Below are 22,997 nucleotides of genomic sequence, written 5' to 3' on the forward strand. Positions count from 1 at the left end.
TCCCCAGGTCTCTGCAATTAAAGGAGAATTATTCCCCTGAATGTACTCTGAGGAACTAGACCACATCTCACACTACAAAGGAATCCTTGCAAACTTTAGAAACTTCATCCTTTCACAGCTGTTGATGTATTTGTTATTGTCAAATTATTACTGCCAGCAGGACCTAGGTGAGGTAGGGGGAGAAAAGAGATTTTTGAATGTGACCTGTTTAAAGGACTTCCTCCGTTTACTCCTGGTGTCACACCTCTGAAAATACCTCAAGAAACATTACAGTGGTTTTTTATCCTGGTACATACAGTGTTAGCACTTCTCTTCCTCCTGCTGTCTTGTTTGGAGTAGCCATTGATTTTGCACTCATAACACACTTCAGGGGACAAAGCATTCTCTCCATCAGCATCTCCATCCAGTGGCAGGTACTGGCCTCTGTTAAATCCCATCCCTGAGACACAGTGTCTGTGGAATGAAAACATGTGTTTTAGTCACTCCTTGCAGTTTTATGAGCTGTCCCTGCTAAATGGAGTGTGTGTAATCTGTGCCACAGTGTCTGCATCCCCCTCCTTGCCCTTTCCTCAGCAGGAGGGCTGTGCAATAATTTCCCTCACACTAGAGTGGCTTACTAAGGGGAATTCAAACGCTGGCTGAAGGCTTTTAGCCTGATCTAATTTTCATTTACAAGTCCTACAGGGAAACCAAACAAAGCCAGCCTGCCCTGTACCAGAACAATGTTAATTTGTGTTTAATGTTCTGGATTGACCAGTGATACTTAAACCCCTTAATTATCTCAGTACACATAGTACCTATCCTTATGCATTATCAATCCCCACTCAGCAGGCCTGTGAAGGAGTTCATGTGCTGATACTGGGGGAGAAAGCAGAACTTGTTTAATGTTATTTATATGCTACATTTAAAATTAATGTCGCGTTGCATGCACAGACATTTTATTTTTTTTTTTCTAGTTTCTGGATATTTAGCCCAAAACTAGAAAGGACTTAGCAGCTTGTCCTTAATTTGCACCTCTGCACCTTCTGAATGTGTCTTTGGTGAAAAGCCATGTGGAGAAACTCACCCTTGCCCAACTCTGTAATAGCCAGGCGGGCAGCCACAGAGATAACCACCCTCGGTGTTGGAGCAGCCATAATTGCAGGGGTTCTTGGCAGAGGAGCACTCATTCACATCGTGGCAGGCATGGGAGAACTGGTCGTAGGAGAACCCCGATGGGCACACACACCTGTAACTCCCCAGGGTGTTGTAGCAAGAAGCAGAGCCACACATGTGAGGATTGGAGCATTCGTTTTCATCTGGCAAGCAAACACAAAAATACTGGTGTTTTCTAGTATGATAGACAACAGGTCAGCATGGTGCAACTAAGAAATCAGAACATCTGCTAGTCCCAGGGCTCTGCTGCATCCCTGACCTCATCATCCCATGGACACTTGGTTTCTGGAAGAGAAAAGGAGTATCATCTTCACTTGTGGGTGTTAAAATATAGTGAAGATGACACCTCCAGTCAGTGAGACTTGAAAAAAAAAAAGGAATGTTGATGTTGTGGTATGGAAAGTTGTTTTGGTAGCTGGTATCATGGTTATTTTATTTCTCTCACCAAGGTATTTCTCTAAAACCTGTAGGTTTTCCTCACCAAGTTTTCCTCACCTCAGTTTTCCTCACCAAGGCCACTAGTGAATGCTTTGCCATTCTTGCCCACAGTCGCTTGGAGGGAGATTCCTTTGAGGACCATGATTTACAGAAACTTAAGCTGGTTTGGGGTTTTGTGGGAGCTGTTCATTGTGGGTTCTGTCACTCTCGCCCCAGTCCTTTGCTCTCTTTGCTGAAGAGCAGCATTAAGCTAGGAGTGATTGTGGTGATTGGGACTTCAGAGAAACTGAAGGCTGGTGTGCTAGTTAATGTTAAAATGGGTAGAATAAACTAATTTGTATGTAGAGAATCAGGACAGTAAAGTCAGAGTAAATGACAGTGCTCAGAGTCATGCTCTGATTATGATACCATTGACAGAAAACCATGAAAGCAAACCTGAAAAGGTGAATATTTTGTATTGGTCTTTGTGAACAGCATGATATGACATTGTTTCTGTGCAACTTGGTTTCTATTAACAAAAAAATCCCACATTTTGTTTTGTGCATGATATAGCTTAATTCAAGCAATGGATTGAATGAGCTAAATCTAAACAGAACTCCCGAGCTTCCTAATTTGTCCCATTCCCTGCACAAAGAACTAATGCTGGCCTTAAGACTGTTTTGGAAGAGGGAAATCCTTAATGATTTTGTTAGTCTATTTTTCTCACTCTTTGCTTTAGATGCTATTCTGTAGCATTCTTTAATTGCTAATGGTTTTTTGTTAATTTTTTTGTGGGTTTTTTGGTGGGGGTTTTTTTGTGGGTTTTTTTTCTTATGACAGGTATGGTTTTTTAATGCTTTTTTTCCTCAGCAGAGGTATTACATTGATACTTTCAGGAATTCAGTGAACATTCAATGATGGGGATTTTTTACAGAAGAAAGAGATCAGAATTTAGACCTTTCTAGGAAAGCTAACTGTCAAAGGGAGTTTCAAAAGGCTCTGTTTTCTTGCTACCTCCTGTCACCGATTTACATTGGGAGTACTACATGTATGGAAAGAGTGGGAGACAGATAAAAAGACATTCATTGAACACTCCTAGTTCTGCTCATTCTTGCCCTTGCCTGGTGTTGCCCCTATAAACACTCTGATACATCTGCTGTTTAAATTCTGTGCTGTTTGTTTCCTTACCAACACACTGATTCCACTGGTAGTGCTGGATAAATCCTTGTGGGCACCCACATCTGTATCCACCAAGGATGTTCTGACAGCCATGCTGGCACCTGTGGTTTCCATCACACTCATCCACATCTGTGTGTTCAGGAGGGAAGCAGAGCATGACCCAGGATTACACCCACTGCCAAACACTGTGGGATCAGAAGTTTTTTATGACCCAGCCGTGTGGTCTGGCAGCCCAAGAAGCCAAATATGTGCTGGGCCAAGCCCGGAGCCCAGAGCCCTGTGCTGGGCTGAGACCAGAGCCCAGAGCCCCGTGCTGGGCCCGGAGCCCAGAGCCCCGTGCTGGGCCCAGAGCCCAGAGCCCAGAGCCCAGAGCCCCGTGCTGGGCCCAGAGCCCAGAGCCCAGAGCCCAGAGCCCCGTGCTGGGTCCAGAGCCCAGAGCCCCGTGCTGGGCCCAGCCCAGCGTGGGCAGCAGGGCAGGGGCGATTCTGCCCCTCTGCCCCTCAGTCAGAGCCCACCTGCAGAGCTGCCCCAGCCCTGGGCCAGCCCAGCAAGGAGCTGGAGCTGCTGCAGCCAGGCCAGAGGAGGCTCCAGCACGGGCAGAGGGATGGAGCAGCTCTGCCGGCAGCCAAGGCTGGCACAGCTGCCATTGCTCACCTGGGCAGGAGAAGCTTTGGCCTGAGCTCAGGGTGGCCTGGCAGGGCCTGAAGGGGCTGCAGCAAAGATGGACACGGACAATTGCCAAGGGCTGCAGGGACAGCAGCCGGGCAATGGCTGCCAGTGCCAGAGGGCAGGGCTGGCTGGGATCTTGGCAATGAGGAATTGTTCCCTGGCAGGGTGGGCAGGGCCTGGCACAGGGTGCCCAGAGCAGCTGGGGCTGCCCCTGCATCCCTGGCACTGCCCAAGGCCAGGCTGGACACTGGGACACTGCGAGGTGTCCCTGACATGGCAGGGGTGGCACTGGATGGGCTTTAGGGTCCCTTCCAATTCCAGTCATTTTGTGGTTCTATGGTTTATGACAGAGGAGCACTGATGTAAGATAGAAGGACCATGAAGGTTTTTCTTTTGGAAAGCCTGGAAGTCAACTAATGTCCAGTTCTTTCCATCGATAATCCAATTTTAGTTCTTGAGCCTTTTCGGTACTCAGTTTTGGAGAATAAACACTATTCCCAGCAATCCCACATTGCTGCTTTAACATAATGCTTAGAGAATTTGAGGGGTTTTGTAATTTCAGTTTTAAACCAATCACTTAGGGATAAGCTTTCATTTTCCTGAGAAATATTTTAGTGTTTGAATGTCAAATTCGGATGTCTTTGCAATTGAAAATAAAAAGCCACATAAAAAGTCTCTGAGACAAATGTTTATAAAAGGTGACAGCCACAACCATCCCACCTTCCAACTTCTAAAAACTCAGACATCTTAAATTGCATCTGCCACAGGAAATAAGTAGATTGTAAGTAACCTAATTTTTAAGGTACAGCATCCAAGTCAAGTAGAAAATAAAAGAAAAATTCTTTGTTTTATAGGCACACCAGGACATATGCACTTTATGAGAACAAAGTAAACTGACAGGAGATAAATCTTAGTAAAACTTATAGCTGCATATATTCTGCACTGCTGTTTAAGAAATAGGCTCTAAATACCAATTCCTGTATTAAACGCTGTATCAGAGTTGTTGGTATTTTGAGAGGCCATAAATTTCTCCGTGCATGCTCTTGCATTTTTAATTCTCAGCAGCCAGGTGGCCTTGTACTGCTTTCATTTTCTTCTTTGCTCAATACCTGAGGCCCACTGAGAAGTCTGGAGCTCTCAAATAGATATTTCCTAACTGAGGCTTCCCCTTGGGCCAGCAGGGACAGATAAAGCTCATCAATATAACCTGCATTTTAAGTGTAATAATTATCTTTCTGAATGCAGTGAATTGGCCTCCTCAGTGTGTAACTCTGTGGTAGGAGAATTCAGTACAGAATTTAGAATCTAATCTAATTAGAATTAGCCAAGATGAAAATTGTACAGAGATTCTCTTTAGACATATGAACACATAAATGTAAAAAAGCCCCACAACTACTATACTTTTAGATGCATAAACCTATGTGAAGCTGAAAACAACCGTTGAAGAGTTCAACTAAACAGTCACCTTTTTATCCTAATTTCTGTAAAAATTACTCGAGACACTACATTCCTGCATATGCTTTTGTTATACTTACAATCAGTCTAATACTTTCCAATTTCTTTTTGCAATTACTTTTACTGTGGCTGGTGCTCTGTTTTCTGTGTCTTTAACATCAAATGGTTCAGCAGAAACTGAAGTAAGCACACCATGAAAAAATCTGACTGCTCCTACTTACCTTCACAGTTTAATCCAGTAGAATCCAGAGAAAATCCCCTTTGACATTCACAGGTAAAACTTCCAGGAGTGTTTTGGCAAATTCCTTTTGATCCACACAGTGATGGATGAGAACCACACTCATTGTTATCTTCAAAATACAGAGGAAAAAGAAGATTGGTTTACCTTGTGGCACGATGTTGGACATGTTCATGTAACATAAAAACAAAATCCACAAAGGTGCAGCATTTTATTTTGTACCTTTTCATTTTTAAACGCCAGATGAACTGGAGACTCGCAGAGCTATGAGTAATTAATAAATTGGAAATGCTAGTGGTAGTTCAGTTGTGATATGAGTGTGGAATGTAATTGCTGATATTGGAAAAATGCTGCCCTTTTGTGTTAGCTGAACTGAAACAGTTTCAGTTGGCAAGATTTATACATATGCTTAAGATCTGAAGACATCTGTATCAACTAAAAAAAGAAAATGCAGTCTGGTTTTGGTTAACTACATTTTAAATGAGATTTTAATAATTCACCCTTTTGTCTCCATGTGGTTATATTTAGAACATAATAACATGTATTAAATATGTACAACTCTTTACTAACCAAGAAAACAGAAATAGTGGACAGACTGGATAGACTTATTTTTTCTTTAGCTTTAATTGCTGCTTTTCAAAATCTGTTTTCTGCCCTCTTGACACTATTGCTCTGCATAAAGAGCACAAGAGACAGTTGAGAATGCTGTCCTTAGAGAAAAGCTTATGAAAGAAAACCGGTGTTTTTCTTACCAATACAAGCTGTGTGATGTTGTGTAAAACCAGGTGGACATTTGCATGTGAAGCCTCCAAGGGTGTTGACACAGAGAAATTGACAATTGTGTTGTTTGGTTTGACATTCATCAAGATCTGAAAGTAAGAGATGCTGTTGTCTTAAAAAAGTCAACAAAGAGGCACATTTAATCAAATCTGATAAAAACACCACACTCCAAAGCCAATTCCTTTTAAGTTAAGCTGTAACCAAATTAAAAGGTACTGTGTCTAACTTTCTTACCTTTACATGTCTTTCCATCTTCCTGAATGACATAGCCCCTGGGGCATGAGCACTGATAGCTCCCTTCTGAGTTCTTGCAGATAAAATTGCATGGTCGGGGGGACTGGGAGCACTCATCAAGATCTAACAAGAGGGAATATTAAGTTATCTTTCGTCCTCATCTCTCTGACAGAAAGATGTTTGCTACACAGCAGAAGCTTTTAGAGAAAAATGCTCACAGAAGAAAGCCCCCCATTTACATTTGTTCAGTGAATGTGTTGCTGTGGAATTTATGTGGGGCTGCTACTACCACAACAAATTGCCTTGAAGGAGTAATACACTAGAGTGAGAGTGCCATTGGTATTTGCATCTAAGCAACAAATATTTACTTTTTGGTATTCTACAGTATATTTGTACCTGCAAACCAAAAAAAAAAAAGTGGGAAAAATGTAGAAGTGAAGTAATGAGCTGGTTTGCCACTTAAAGTGGTTGCACAGCTTTAACCAACTTCAGTGATCATTCTACTGCAGGAATTCTGCCAGCAGAGCTTGTTCCTCCATTTCCCCAAATGAAACACAAAACCAGAAATGTGTATTAGGAAAAGAAATAGAGGACATGAGATAAAAGAGACAAAAAATGGTTGCAACAAGTGTTTACAAAGGTTGGTACATCACTGTGTAAAAACTAAAAAAAATAACTGATGATTACTTCAACTGATGATTAATTAATGAATCTTACCATTACAAGATGTGCCAGTTATGTCAGTGGTATAGCCAGCTTTGCAAAAGCACCGGAAGGAGCCCATGGTGTTAATGCACTGCCCATTCCTGCACAGGTTTGGCAGGACCTTACACTCATCAATATCTGTATAGAAATTATTAAATATGTCATGTCTCAGTTTTAAATTCTACTTTTTTCTTCTCTTCCATTTTTGCAGTTCCTCATCATCATGCTTCTGACAGGAACTTTCTCCTTTCTCCCTCTTTAAAAATGGATCTCACTCCAAAGCCAAACATCTTTCAAATCTGATTTCTGTTTGCATCAACACCTTCCTGTTGTTTCACTAGGTACTCAGATTCCAGTTTTGCTAACTCCAAATAAAAACCCATACAAAAGAATTTTCTTACGACTACTTCCATGTCAAAAGTTATCACCAACATTAAAAAATACACATTAGCTTCTTTCTGTGTAGAAATAGTACCTGCAAAGCATTGTGAGATTATTATTAAATGAGATGGCTGCTGCCTTTGCCATGTGTCCAAGTTTTCAGCAATACAAAAGCTTTGGGATAATTTCTAGCTTTTAGTTACTAGTTGGTACTTCCAACCAACCAGATCCTAATCCTGAAAATTCTGCCCAGTTGATCTGTTTGCAGCTACTGCCAAATGTGTTTTTAATTTCTGCTCTCTTGGCATTATTTGAAAAAATCAAACTCTGTCGTTTAACAGGAAATTCTCCGAAGGAACTTCAAAGAGAATTCTTGCATTTTCCTTAAGCATGCGAGCATATGCTTTTCCCCTTTTCCTCCTCTTTTCATCCCTGCAAATACCTCTCCCATCTGTGGTGTAGCCTGACCCGTGCGGACAGAGTTTCTTGTAGTGGGTGGTTCCGGGCAGGGGGCAGAGCCTGCACTGGTTTCCCCAGCCCCGGCCGCCGTCACAGCAGCACTCGGACCTGGTGACAAGGCTCTGGCTGCTGGAAGCCATCTGGCACATGGTCTGCAGAACTTCCGCAAAGCAAAACCCCCGCCGATTATCTGAGAGGGAGAAGGAGAGAGGCTGGAAATAGGGAAGGAGATAAAGATCTGCTCCCATTAAGCATCTGGTGAATTATTCTGGCTCTCCGTCAATATATGCAAGCAGCAGAAGGTGATTAGCTACCATCAGGTCCATCTTGATTTAGCCTTTCAGAATTGTTGTGTGCTCCTGGTGGTATGCTGCCATTCCAAATATATCCAAGACACCCCTAAAGTTCAGTGTCTGCATGGGCAGGGTAAGAATTTTGCTTCTAGGAAAGCTGTGCTCTTGGTAGTAAAACAAGACAAATGCTTGGTAGTAAAACAAGATAAATGCTGATGAAGGGTTTTGCTATTTTTTTAAGTTTCCTTCTAGGAAAAGCTAAAGGTTTTGCTATTTTTAAAGTTTTGCTTCTTATTTTTTAAGTTTTGCATCTAGGAAAGCTGTGCTCTAGGTAGTAAAACAAGATAAAGGCTGAGGGCAAAACTGAGCTCCCACTTCAGCAGCCTATGTTGTGTTCACATTTCAATGTTTTATTTGGAGTGGGGTTAGAAGTTTGTTTTGTTTGTTTGTTTAACTGGCCAAAATAACAAGTTTGATCATCTGTAATTATCCTGCTGTGGTTTAAATAAAAAACCCTTACAACTTAAAAGTGTATATGCAACTCAGTACTTTTTCAGTGGTACTCCTAGATTTTGTTGTGGGAAAAAAGTAGAATTGTATGGCCTTATTGTTGGTATGGCCCTGTCTAATTCTATTTTCATTTTTAAACTTTTTGGTTAATGCCTGTCAGTAATAAAAGGGGAGCAAAGTTTTAAAGTCATGGGGCTCCTACAGGTTATCTTCAAACAGGCAGCTGAGGAGAAAAGAAATCCCAGTTTCCAGTGCTACTAGAAACTCCAAATCTCGCAGAGATTTTATCTTCTATATAGAAAATAAAATTTCTTCTACCTTCTATGTCATCTGTCTCATTTCTTGATTAAAATGGAGACACCATCAATTACTGATCTGAGAATCCTTATGTTTTTTATAGAAAAGATTTCCTTTTTTTCTCTCAAAGCCAATAGTGATCCCTCAGAATGTGTAAATGTATCAATACTCAGCTGACCTTGTCTTTTACAGATTAAAAGAATCTGTACATGTCTTACAAGAATTAGGCAAAAAGCAAACTTTGGCTTTAGGAAAGACTTAATTTGCCCACCTGCTAACTTAACTTTTTACATCAAATAAAGCTGTCCTCACTGAAAGTGTCAGTTCTGTGAAACAAAATATTGGCTGCAGTAATTTGCAAGACTCTGCAAATTTCTGCTCTCCCAGACAGGGATACTGTGCAGGTCTTTAGGGACATTATGACCTGAGGAACATATAAATGCTTTGTCCCCAGTTTGAGAATGTGGAATGAATTTTAAGGTGAGTGGAATATAAAGGTTTGCACAATGCATTTAAAACAATGTAATCTGTGAATTAATGCTCGGGCTATAATTCAGAAGAAATTCTGTGTTTCTGCCAGATCCATTTTTCATTGCAATTTCTAACCCAGGAAACCCGAAAGGAAAAGCAGCAAAAAGCAAACTTTCCAAAGGCAGAAAATAATAGGAAAATTACATATTAAATATAGAAAAGCAATAATGGCCTCCAAACAGGGTATTTCCTTGGCATTAATGACTGACTGGGGTTAACAGACTGCAGTTTTGTCTTCCCATCTGGTTCTAATCCTCAGGAAATACTCTGCACTTCAATGTTATTGCTTAGCCATGAAGTCAGCACACTGCTCATGACCATTTAGAGGGAGCTGGTTTTACAGTAATGGCATAGGATAATTATGCTTTTTTTCATGCAAGAATACATAAATAAATAAATACACCTTTTCGGTGCGGTATGTACACCTGAACACTGGTCAAGAAAAAGTAAATTTTTGCAGTTCTGTTTTACTCCAAAAAAGGGAATGATGAATTTTGTGGTGCAAATGACAAATATGAATAATATTAAAAAGAAAATGCAGACTGATGAACAAAAACCCTTCATCAGCATATATCTTGCAGGCTTGCCTCGAAAAAAAAAAATCTTGCAATTTTCTGGTAAAATCACAGTATTTTATGTCTGAATTAAAGGTGTAGAAATTGAGATGCCTAGTTGCCATATGGTGTTTAAGATCACATTCTGAATAAGCAAACAATCAACTTTACTCTGCATCCATTTTTGAATTATCTAAAGGTGACTAAATTCTCCTTCTTTAAAAATCCCTGTATTTTGTCTACATTTATGTCCTATGGAATTAAGACACTTCTATGTGAGGCCTGATTGCTACAAGCTGTTAATTCCTAAAATGATCTAATAATTTTAATAATATTTTTAATATCGTACCATTATTCAACTAAAAAAGTGTAATTATTTAATTTCTGTAGATATGAGGGCTGATACGTTTTCAGAAGCCTAATTTTCTCCCTGCATTTACACTGTAATGTGAGATGAGACGTGTACAAGAGAGACATTTACCAAGGCACTCAATGCCTGATGGGCTGGAGAGGAATCCTTCGTTACATTCACATCTGTAGCTGCCAACAACATTCACACAACGCCCATTTTCACAGACACCTGGCTTGGAGCGGCACTCGTTTTCATCTTTAAAAATATAATTCAAAAATTAATTAACAAATGTAACAACATCAATAAAATTGTAAGAGTAACAGAAAACAATAAGAACAAAAATAAAATATAATTACATTGACAACAACCACCGCAATTCATTGTGAGAAAATAAATCAGAATTTCTAGAATACATTAAATATTCCATGTAGCATTTGAAAAATACTTTCAGGACGTGGAAAAATCCACTGATTAAGCCTGGAAAGGGCTTCCAAAGGAGCATTATCCTATTCCATTCCTTCTGTACTTCATCACAGGACAAAAGCTTTAATTCCTTCACAGCTTATAACAAGAAGCAGAAAACGCAGCAGAGCAAGTTGCAGTCACAACATTCAGCTGGTAAGTAAAATTTAAATAAAATTGGAACACATGCATGATTTGAGTGACAAGTCTTCACTTCGTAATCATCAAGAGTCTCTTGATCTCTCCCACAATAAGTCATATTTGAGTCCGCATAATATTTTCCTGAAAGTTTATACTCTTCATGTATTTTCTTCCATAGCTAATGGCATGGATACTGTAAGCTGTTACACAAATTTTTTAGATGCTTACAATAAACCTCAGGAAAATCTCAGGTTCCTTAAAAGCAGAATTATATGCCAAAAGAAAGGGAAAATTCTTGTTAATAAAGATTATTTTCTGTAAAATAAAAAAAAAAATCTCTAAAAGAGAGTGCTCATTCTCTTGCTGAAGGAACATTTTTATAAAATACTTTTAATTAAAACATTAAGTTGGATGTTTATTTTTTTTCCCCCCGGAGAATTTTGGCATGGTCCTGGGGTTTTTATCAATATATCAGAAGAAAGTACAATTTGCTAAAATATAGCTACTGTCTTCCTCTCAACTAATTGAGTAAATGATGGAGAAAAGGTGTTTCTTTACTTCCAGGATGGGGAATTGCTTTGAACTATGGCAGTTTCCATATCTTTCATCCTTTATGGTATTTATAGGTGGTTTCAGAATCCTAGGAGTCTTAATTCTTTAAAGAAGTGACACATTATTTATACTAATGCTAAAGGAAATGTAACTTTTTACTTATGAAAATCTTGCTTCCTACCCATAAACTGAAGTCTCATTTTTTTGGCAAGTAATTTTTTAGATGTAACAACTGTCTAAAAAACTTCTGGATTTAGCTTTAGAGCAATGAAGTATTTATTCTTATTAGTCAGTTAGAACTCACACTGAAACAAAATAGAAATTTTAAGATGCTTGGCGTCATGAGATGTCTTAAATGTCCTTAATGAATTGTTATTTTCTGATTTTATATATATAAAATCAGGAAAAAAATTATATTTATATGTATAAAAATTATATATATAAAATCAGAAACAAATACATTTATAAGTAAGTAAGTAAATAAATAAATAAATAAATATATATTTATAGATATATAAAACAAGTTTTTTTTTTTTCCTGTATATTCCATTAGCTGCCTTCTTCCCCTTCTAAGCTTTACCTGTGCATCCTTCTCCATCAGGTCTCTGGATCATCCCAGGAGGACAAATGCAGACGAAGGTACCAATCAGATTTTTGCAAATCATACCTCTTGATTCACAGTCATGGAGACCTTCAGCACACTCATCTAGATCTGGGAAAAAATACATATTTTGTGTTTGAACTTTTGTCCAGTAGCTTCAGTTCCTGAAGACAACTTCAAGAGAAAGGACGTACAGGTTTCTCTAAGTAAAAGCACTGAAGGAAAAGTCTAAAATCTATGATTATATGCAGTTATCTTTATCCTCATGAGCTGTACCATCTTGTCATATTAAAGATGAAATTCAACACTCTTGGCTTTGCAGTCCCCATCAAGGGTCACACTCGATGACAAAAACACTAAATACTGCTTTTTTGTGAGTTCTGAAAGAGCAAATCATCGCCTGCTGAGCTGCTGGCTACATTCCACTGGAGAGGATGAATGCAAGATGCACAGAAATATTTGGATTATGTGCTGGTGATGGAAGGTGGGGAGAAGCTTATATGTCAGTCATTACCTTTGCACATCTTTTGGTCTTCCCTTAGCTCATATCCCACTGGGCAGGTGCACTCGTAGAAGCCGTAAGTGTTGATACAACGAAAAGCACACAGCAGGGGGTTCTGAGTACACTCATTGATATCTGAGCAGAGAGAAACAGAACAGGCATTCTCGACCATGTTTCAAAATAATCACCGAGAAGGATTTATTACACCTATGTTTCTCTTTTCAGCTAAAATTATCAGAAAGCTAATTCAAACTAATTAGCTGCTGAGTAACTAGAGAAATTCAACAATGCTCTGCTTAAGAATAATGACATAGTATATATATAGAACTACTTGAGCTTAGTATGGCAAGTCAGGGCAGGCCTATTTCAGATTTTTATTATATGCTCATATTTAATGTACTTTCGTGTGATGAGAAATGTCAGCTTCAGAAACAAACTAATTATGATTCATAAAATATAACATTTTTGAGAATGGCCCATGTAGGGCATTCCCATTGAGTGTGGGAAGTCCTGTGATAAACTAAAAGTTCTGCTTAAAGCAATAGTTACCACAGCATGAAAAACATGGCTAATGAAATAATTTGAATGCTGACAAAAGCTGGACAAAAGCCAAAGGGAAAAAAAAAATGAAGACGACAGGTTACCTTCACAATTCATCATTGGGCCTGGCTCAAATCCTTCGTGACAGCTGCACTCAAAGCTGCCAACCACGTTGGAGCATGTTCCGTTTCCACAGGGGTTGCCAATGGAACATTCATCTGTGTCTGTTCATAATGGACAAATGCAGAGTGAGGAGAACTGGGACAAGTTGTGCTTTAAATTCAAGAGTTCCAATTCCTATAACTGCACCCACCTATGCAGTGCACCCCTGTGAAATCCAGGTTGTATCCCATGGGGCACTCGCAGCGGAACGATCCATCAGTATTGATGCAGTGACCATTGGAGCAAATCCCTGGGCTTTCAAGACACTCATTGACATCTAAAAAGCAGGGAGATATTAACAGCCACTCAGCTGATGCATTTCAAGTCTCAAAAAAAGCATTTAAAAAAACCTGAGCACCCTGTTATGTTTGTCTAGAGCCATGCACTTCAAGAAGTGTTCTTTTTAACATATTTTACACGTCAGCCTCTTGTCACCAGGAGCTGTGAGGAGTAAACTGTCACATGCTATAATATCCAAGTACAGTTTTTGGTATTAATATTACTTTTTACATTTAGAAGAATAGCTACCTTCACGTGTATCATCAATTCCAGGAATAGTTCCATGACCATATGGGCACAGGTCCTGAAAAGCAACTGCAGACATACATTTTGTTTAAAAAACTGAGCAAGTGAGAGACAGAATCATGACAAATGGTTAAAGTCATCCAAAAAGAAAGTCATCCAAAAAGGACCTAAGTTCAGGTCTTTATAGGGCAAAACCAAGAAATAAGTATTTTTCTTTGTCTGTGATTTCTTCCATTTAATTTTACTCCTTTTGCTGACTTGAAAAATCATTCTAGAAAAAGCCACTGAGAGCAAATGCCAGAAAGATCTCTCTTTCTAATGAACAACACCAATGTGCTCCTCCTTTTCCCCCAGCAACAAATTTTAAACTTTAAACGTGTACCTTCCTCTTCCTTTGGACAGAGCTCACAAGGATCACCCCATCCTTCCCCTGGCATTTTACTGCAGCAACACTTGGCCTTTGTGGTGTTGAAAGCCTTTGGCAATGAGCACTTCCCATTCTCAAAGTTGGTGAAACAGAAGCTCTGACGAGTATCTAGGAGACAAAAAACACAGTTATGCAGAGATAGAACCTTCCCCCAAATCAGATGATGACTGTCACTGTGATATTTTCTGAAAAATTCCTTCACCAGGATTTCTTCTCCTGGGAAGCTGGGAAGATTCAGCTTCAGCTTCTCCCTGATAGGAATGTGATTTGGAGAACTGTTCACCCAGAATGTGAATTGTTTTTAATTAATGGCCAATCACAGCCAACTGTGTCAGACTCTCTGATTCTATCACGGGTTTTTATTATCATTCTTGTGAAGCCTTCTGATGTCTCCTTTCTCTTTCTTTGTATAGTTTTAGTATATAATTTTCTTTTAATATAATATCATAATATAATAAATCAGCCTTCTGAGAACTTGGGAGTCAGATTCTCATCTCTCACCTCATCCTGGGCACCCTCACAGCACCACAACAGATGACTGTCTGCCCTGAGAGAAATAACCTAAGACCTGTACTTTTCATACTTTTAAAAAATCACTCAGCAATCCTCGTAAAGATATAAACTGGGAGGGGTTTCCACAGAGTATCTGTTATCTTTTAGACTGAGTTATTGCATTCCTTATCCATGAACTCACCAAAGCACCTCCTCCTGTTATCAGACAGCACAAAACCTGTGGGACAGATGCACTGGAAACCTCCTGGGGTGTTGGTGCAGGACCCGAAGAGGCAGATGTTGGGATCCTCGTTACACTCGTTAATATCTGTAAAGCAACAGAGAAACCTTCACCACAACCTCACTTGCTGTGAACCCCGTGGTCAAGGAAAAGTGTTTATTTATTGATTGATTGATTTAACCGAAGCAGCTTCCAATAGAATGACCAAGAGTTAAAGCTATTTCACTGATTCCTTCAAATCAGATTTTCTCACTGGCATGCACCTTCTTTTCCAAACACCATTCTCTGCTCTTCATTATAATCAAAATATAAACATGAAACAAATGCTTTCAGAATGTATTTCCCACAGGAACAATATTTTTCTGTAAACGAAAATGTATCCATACAACGTCCAAAATTGTATTTTTTTAAAATCTCTACGATGGGAGTTCTTTTTAATTAAAGAACTTTTTTCATATACTGTCAGATTCGGGGACTGAAACTATAGCTACTTACTAGTAGAGTGACACCTTTACTTGTATTTACATGCCCAGATTTATATTTAGCAGTCTTTAACTGCCACTTTCATTGTGTTATTTAAAATGTATTCCTGTTCTATTAAATAATCTATCATCTATTACTATTACTGCAAGAAGACAGTTAAGATTTATTTTTTAATAGCACTATATCATTAAATATTATATTAAATAATTATGAAAGGCATAAGCCAAATATTAGTATTTAGTGTAAATCTCTAAGTGCCTGTAAAATTGTGCAGCTCAAACAGCATCAGGTGTACATCCCTCACTGTACAGATAACAGGCAAAGCAGGAAAACTAATATATTAAGAGACACTTAATTTTTCATATCTATTATTCAAAACTATATTTTGACTTATCATATTCTACAAATACTAAAAGAATATATAAGCTGCCTTGCTAAGGTAATTTTTAAAGGTGATTATAATCTGATAAATTATGAGATGCATTTTGTTAATCTTCAAAGTACAATGCTATTTGAGTCTTTCAGTAAGGAATACTGGAAGAACCATCACAGAAGCCTGTGGCTATATAAGTGTTCTACAATTAAAGGCACACTGAGCTTGACCAAAGAATGGGCAGGAACAAAGCTCTCTCCATGAAAATTAGCTCCATGGACGTTGAATACTCAAATTTGTAGTGCCATTTCTGCCCTGCTGTTCTGAATTTTAGAAAACCGCCCTGTTTTCAGCAGGTAAGAAAACAATGGAAATACAATCTTCATTATTTGGAAAATATAAGTGGAGTGAAGGAAGAAATCAGGTGGAGTAGAATCTGTGGTGTAATATCTGAAAAATACTACCTTGAGTCCCACTTTCAGAAATTGCTATTAGGTACAGCACATGGACAAACCACTGCAGCACAATCTGGCATTTGGCTGAACTCTGCAGTAGCTTCCCAGGCTCCATTCTGTGTGAAGCATTCTAAATCAGCTTATTTCAGAGAAAATGGTAAATAATTTCCCACTTGCTGTGATAGCTGTTAATACACAAAGCTCAGCAATTCAGCTGCACAGGAAAGTTGCTCTCTTGAAGTGCTCATTATTACTGCAATGAATGGTTTGGTGCTAAGGCTCTTTCTGTGGCCACGATGGAGAGGTGACTAGCCAGGCTGTGGAAGTAAACAAGTCCTTTCCCCTTCATTCCTGTACAATGGAAGGGAATATATCACATGTGTAGGTGAAAGGTAAGAATTTTTCTGCGGCCCCAGTTCTGTTTTCTTCTGCATATAATCACCCTGAGCTCACAAAGCAATCAGCCACTGCCAACCTTCACATCACAGACAGCAGTAATAGATTCTCATAAAGCTGTTTGCATGCAACATCAGTGGACAGTAATGGGGAACATCTGCTGCAAGGGCTGTCAAAATATTAATCTAAGTTTTAGTGCAATCACATGTGATAATCTGGGCATTTCCTAGGAGATCTGGCTTCAGATTTTCTGGACACGTGGCAGAATGATAAAAGAATGCAAGCAAGCCCCTTCCATTCAGTTTGGGCAAAAATCTGTCTGGCAGTCACTAATGTTCTCAAAAACATAGATTCTGAGAAGGTACTAAAGTGGCCATAAACAGTAACATTCCTTGAAAACCAAAAGCTTCCTTTACTTTACATTCATGACTTTAGAACTGTAGATGATTTGAATTCACCTCAAACATAACTGCTAATGTGGAGCTAGCAGCTGCCAAAAGAAATCATGAGGTTGGCAGGCAAACTGAATATTGGTGGCATGATACAAGTGGCTGAGAGAACTCTGGAGCTTAGAAAAATAAACCCTGTTGTTCAAGACAGAAAGTTCAAAATGGTTCCTGTTCCTGCAGCCACAAAGATTAGGTGGCAGTAAGTCAAATCTTAAATGCCCAATAAATTCACAGTATCCCATGCTTTGGTCTGTTGGAAAAGCAATTTGTAATCTGGATTTATTTCTTGCTCTCTGCCACAGCAAATCTTAGTTCAGTGTGTGACATTCAGCTCCTGAATGGCATTCAAGGCTGTAAGTGAGACCTGTATGAACAAGCTAGAACATAAAAACTGATGACTGCTCTGCTGTACTCCTCCTTCTCCTCCTGGGAATCTCAGCAATTTAGAGGCATTATATAAATAATAACATTGAAATCAGAAACCTATTGTTAGAAGAAACAGACTTAACTGATAGTTCCTACAAGCACCATAACTTCATCAAGATTTTTAAACTTCATTTCCCTCTGAAACCAAATGCTTAGTTCATGCATTGATTGACAATAATTACCTTCTGTAAAAATTACATAAATACAGTGAGAACACCTGTTATATGAATTATATTTTTTCAAAAGTCACTGAAAGATAAAATAGTTCCTTTTTTAAAAGTATTTTTGTCATCCTGTTTTTTTAAGATTTTCTAAGCCTTCTGATGTTGACATTCTTGTAGTAAACTTTATCACACACTTTCTGTAAATAACTCATTGTTGTGCATTCCTTTATGGAGGAGAAGAAATTTGATGGATTGTTGGTTTGACCAGTGTCATTGGAGAGGTGGCACTGTCACCCTCCAATCCACTGTCACTTTTTGAAAACTATAAATGTTGGAGTCAGAAGATAAACTTCCCTTTTTTCCTTCACCTTGAGAAGGGTGGTGAGCTTGTGTTCTTTTGTGACATATTTTTCTTTGCATTAATGAAGACATCAATGTTCAAAATAGAGTACTATATACAGTACAAAATATTCTTCCGCCTCCCTTTTTAAAATCTCTTCCTGAGGACTTTTTATACCTTCATACTTTTCATACCTAATGTTTCCTGACTTAAGGTGACGTTCCCTGTCACCTTCAGTCAGGAAACATTAGCAACCATTAGGGTGTACAACTGCTTTCCACCCAATCAGAACCACATACAAATTCTTAAATTGCTCAGGAGCAACAGTTACAACTTGCCTTACCAATACAACTTTCACTTTTTACTTCGTATCCTGGAGGACAGATGCACCTGAATGAGCCTTCCAAATTCTGGCAGGTACCAGGAGAGCACGAGCCAGGCAGTGCCACACACTCGTTGGTATCTTTGGGGAATGGAGGAAATCAAGAAAGGTTTAGAATATTGTAATTCTTATGGTAACATAACATGAAAATCACTGAAGGGCTCTGTACTAATTTTCTTCTTCTAAGGCAATTAATTGCTTGAAGACCAACAACTATTTAAAAAAAAAGTGTTTTCATTTCAGTCCCCATCATTCTCTTTTGATATTTAGACATTCAGACTGTTGCTTCCCTCTGCATGGCAGGTATTAGTTTACTTCAGCTCACGAGTACTTGAACATCCTGTGGTTTCATACTTACCAACACAATTCTTGCCATCCAGAGTGAGCTCATATCCTTCGTTACACAAACACTTGAAAGAACCAATTTCATTGAAACACCGTCCATTTCTGCACACCTGACCAAAGGAGCTGCACTCATCAACATCTGATAAAAAAAAATTTAAAAATTCAAAATTGAACCCAAGAATTGAGAGTCGAGTCCCAGCATACTATATACAGCATGTTATGAACACACACAAGTTTCAATGCTTAGTATGTCTGTGGAAAAGGTGCATTTTGTAGCAACAAGAAATCAGCTGACAGCCAGAGGAAAGTAACTCTCACTTGAGCATTAAGATGCACGTTCTAATTAAACCACAATTTTTTTATAGGGTATTACAATTTCCAGGCTTCTAGCATTACCTCAGTTACTGCATCTGGAGATACTCAATTACTGCTAAGGGACTGCATGACACCAAGTCTACCAACAGAGGAGAAAAGGTTACATGGGGGGGTTCTAGATTTTATCTGGATCCATATGCACTTGAGTTTCCTCCTAAAAACCCTGTCAATCTCAAGTTTTGGACTATGTAAATTGCTTTTTACAGGATGATTTTCTCCTTAGTTGCAGTTCTGGAAATGATGTTTTCAAATTCTTGTTATTTTGTAGGGTTACTTCAGTAATGCAGACTTAAAGGAGAGGTGCATAAGGAGAACTATGGATGAGGAAGAATAAATGAAAAGGATTTTGGATAAGCATCAAGCTATGAGAAAAACTTGTACTTTGCAGAACATTCTTGTTACTTTAATTTTTTTTCTTTCCTGGACAAGAAGAGGATTTAAAATGCTTTTTAAAAGATGTATTAGTTCTATCCTGAAGCTGAAGACTTTGCTGTGTCTTCCTTCTGCAGCAGGAAGGAGTGTAAAGCCTCCCTCTTTTCTTTGCTTATGCTCTGCACAAAGGAGATCTCACATTTGTGAGCCTGTTTATCAGCCCAGGAAGGTGTTGGTTGCTTTATCACAAGAACCCAGGAATTAAAGCAGTCAAAACCCATCAGATACTCTGGTGCCCTGTACTTCAGGGAATGCAAAATAGCAATGCTTGTGTCAGCTCTGCATGATTTTGCTCATTTTAGGAGAGCAGATCTGGCAGGTCAGCAGATCTCCATTTTAGGAGAGCAGATCAGCTCTCCTGGCTTTCTTACTGCTGGTCTTCTTTCTCACCCTGTGCAAGAGTCAAGCAAAACAGTGAAATAAAGGAATTATTTTAAATTCATGAGGCAGCACTGGTGGTGGGATAGAACAAGAGGTGCCTGTGGACTGTGCCTGTAGCCAGAGATGTGCTGTAAATTCCAAGGTACTCTAAAGGAGTTGAGAGATGCATTAAAACTTCAGTGAACTAAAAGTTGCCCCAGCAGTCCAGATATTTAGGGTATTATATTATCTCAACTGGCTGTAATTAAAAAACACTTTTACTTAGTTTAAAACATGACAGAAAGGATTAATCTCTAGGGCTGGTAACAGCAGAAGCTACTGCACTCAATTAACTTTACTCATACCCTGGCATCTCTTCTTTTTAACTACTCACTGTCCTCCTTGACATGCCAATCTAGCAGCAATGAAAACAAGAGCTTGGATTAGGTCTCTTACCCACACAGTCATTATTACGAGTTAATTCAAATCCTGGATAACACAGGCAGTTGTATGATCCAACTGTGTTCTTGCAGGTTCCATTTCCACATGGATACTGTTCACACTCATCAACATCTGCAAGGAGAGACAAACTGCAGGTGGGAACTGGTTTTCCCAGGTATGGGTGATGTGTTCTCTGTGCACAATTGTAGCATCCTAAACTTTGGTCCCTCGTTTCGTCTGTCACATTTTGTGTTTATGCTACAGATTTTTACAGCTTCTCAGTACACAGAGAAAAAAACACAACATGATGTAATTTTGTATGTATTTTAAAATAAAAGGTACTGTCGTATGTAAAACTAAATGTGTATGTGCAGTTATCTGAAGGCATTCCACCTTTTTGTTTTCCATACTAACGTTTCTTAATTTCTTTAACATATACAAGTGATCAGGATTGAACATGAAGGATTGGCCATCACAGCCCTGAAATGATCAATTGTTGTGTACATATTGTACCTCAGAGCCCATGAAAAGCTGTTGAAAATATAATTCAATTCATATAAGTAAATGGATAATATCAATATCACATCCAGAATTACAAAGACTGCTTAAAAACTTCTGCAAACATCCATTTTTAAAAAGCACTAAGGTTCAATGTCTCCTGTGTGTTACAGTAATTTCTGGAGTTTCATGGGGATCTGGAAGCTATTGAGATTTTTGTCCTGCTAGTTCTAGTTCTTCAAAATTCTGCCTTGTCAAATCAGGTCACTTTTCCAAATATCCTCCTCTGAGCGTCTGACAAATGTGACTTAGTTTAAAGACGAGAAGACTGTAAGCAAATATGAACATGTATTACAACAGGAATAGGTTTTAAATATCTGTTTAAAAGTGAAATCCATCACCTTTTCATTTTAAAACCCTGCAGAACTAAACAGATTAAGAACTAAGATTATGAACTAAAAGAACAGGAACATTCTTACTGTTCAATCTAATTTCTTGTATCATCTCTATGACGTCATCAATTTCACGTGAAATTAGTATAAAGTTACATTAAAAGGGGGATTCTGGTTTTTTAAATGACACATGAACTCAATAGATTTAAATCATTGGAAAATGTGTGGTTTTAGCTCCAAGCTCTATCACTCTATACATCCTATAAAACTCTCTGTTGAGTAAGTCACTATGATGTATTTCTCTGGAAATGTTTCTTCAGTAACGTGGAGCTATCTCAGAACAAATTGTTTTGTTCTGTTTTTTTCTCAAATAAATTTTTCCCCTCCAAGGACAACTTCACAGCCTTTAATCACAAAAAAACCCCTAGAAATGCCTGTATTAGTTTTTTAATGTCAGTACAACCTACTGAAAAAATCAGACTCATCTTCCCTGCTGCAAAGTGTGGAGGGGACAACCAAAAACAAGCACACACAGGAAAGTATTTTCTCTCCATACCCATGCACATAGTCTGATCTTGGGATGCCTTGAAACCATTGTGACATATGCACTGGTAGCTTCCCTGCATGTCCACACACAGGCCATGACTGCAAACGTTAGGAATTTCCAGACATTCATTGCGATCTATAACAAAAACACAAAACAGATGGTGCACGCTATTGACCTCCATTATATCCTCGTTTTACATAAATAATGTTTTTACAATCTGTTGTTATGATTAAAACCAGATTCAAAACTATCTGTAAGCAAATCTGAATCGTAAGAGAGCTTAATTTTACAGGAAGTGCTTGCCTACACACCTTGAGGATAAAACTACTCTCAGGATTTGGGTGATACCTAGAAAATGTCCCTCAAAAACATCACTCTGTCTTTTTCTTTCCTTTTACTGAGAAATGTGGCTATAAATCAAAACAGCAGAATGCACAAGGTAACAGAAAATGAAGGATGCTGAGAGAAACACATGCACACCATTGGTGAGGTAAAAACAGGAGAGAAAAGTCATCTGATTTCTTACCAATGCAGGCACCGTTGGGTGACAGTTTAAAGCCAGCAGCACATTCACAGCGGTAGCTCCCAGGGCTGTTGATACAGTCAGCATTTCTCTGGCAGAGGCTGTCCCCATTGCTGCACTCATCAATGTCTGAAAAACCAAGAGTCCAGGCGTCAGAAACCACCCCTGCCTCAGATTTACTCACTGTCTGTCTGTGCGAGAGGAAACCTCAGTCCTACACAAAGCTCCAGCAGCCTGACCTCCAGCCCTGCGTGCTGGGAATGCACACAAAAAGCAAAACCAGCACCATTCACCCGTGTCACCTTTTGGATGAAAGAGGATCCCACAAATCCAACTTACCACGCATCAAAGTCACTCTGGAAATCTGCAACATCTGCCTTAAGCAATTTTTGTATTAAAAAAAAATCTTCCTCTTTGCCTTTAGGCTGAAAAAATAAGTGGCAGAGTTTGCAACTTTTGAGGTTGCACACATTAGCACAAAATTCTTGAACAAATGACAAATCTCCTGCTGGCTTTACAACACACAAAACTTTATCAGTTTCTATGAGTATCTCTGCCTCTAAAACTGTAGCAGAAGAGACACAAGTTGGAAAAAAATCCAAGATACTTTTTTTGAGAAGTTCTAAGAACAAAAATTAAATTTTCTCCCTAAAATAAACAAAACAAAAGCATTAACTACCTATTTAGGGCTTTACAGAAAACAAATTTTATTAGGTGCTTGTGCAGCAGTAATAAAGACAAGCACTTAAACTGATTTATAAC

General features: G+C 38.8%; 1 protein-coding gene across 1 annotated transcript in view; it reads right to left on the minus strand.

The window, feature by feature from the left end:
* The window catches only part of FBN2 (fibrillin 2), a 123,633-nt gene that overhangs the window by 2,890 nt on the left and 97,746 nt on the right, over nt 1–22,997 (minus strand). Inside the window, exons 44-64 of the mRNA XM_071455103.1 lie at nt 22,239–22,364; nt 21,722–21,847; nt 20,291–20,407; nt 18,681–18,806; nt 18,284–18,403; nt 14,816–14,941; nt 14,077–14,229; nt 13,698–13,763; nt 13,321–13,446; nt 13,112–13,231; nt 12,480–12,602; nt 11,945–12,076; nt 10,339–10,464; nt 7,656–7,862; nt 6,845–6,970; nt 6,128–6,250; nt 5,866–5,982; nt 5,097–5,225; nt 2,761–2,880; nt 1,067–1,298; nt 297–453 (exon numbers count right to left, since the gene is read on the minus strand). Coding sequence (XP_071311204.1) covers nt 297–453; nt 1,067–1,298; nt 2,761–2,880; nt 5,097–5,225; nt 5,866–5,982; nt 6,128–6,250; nt 6,845–6,970; nt 7,656–7,862; nt 10,339–10,464; nt 11,945–12,076; nt 12,480–12,602; nt 13,112–13,231; nt 13,321–13,446; nt 13,698–13,763; nt 14,077–14,229; nt 14,816–14,941; nt 18,284–18,403; nt 18,681–18,806; nt 20,291–20,407; nt 21,722–21,847; nt 22,239–22,364 — 2,798 coding nt within the window. The remainder of the gene's footprint in view (nt 1–296; nt 454–1,066; nt 1,299–2,760; nt 2,881–5,096; nt 5,226–5,865; nt 5,983–6,127; nt 6,251–6,844; nt 6,971–7,655; nt 7,863–10,338; nt 10,465–11,944; nt 12,077–12,479; nt 12,603–13,111; nt 13,232–13,320; nt 13,447–13,697; nt 13,764–14,076; nt 14,230–14,815; nt 14,942–18,283; nt 18,404–18,680; nt 18,807–20,290; nt 20,408–21,721; nt 21,848–22,238; nt 22,365–22,997) is intronic.

The sequence above is a fragment of the Agelaius tricolor genome, unplaced genomic scaffold, assembly GCF_023055355.1.
Source record: "Agelaius tricolor isolate 1412-34295 unplaced genomic scaffold, bAgeTri1.0.p SCAF_44, whole genome shotgun sequence".
NCBI classification, from domain to species: Eukaryota; Metazoa; Chordata; class Aves; order Passeriformes; family Icteridae; genus Agelaius; species Agelaius tricolor.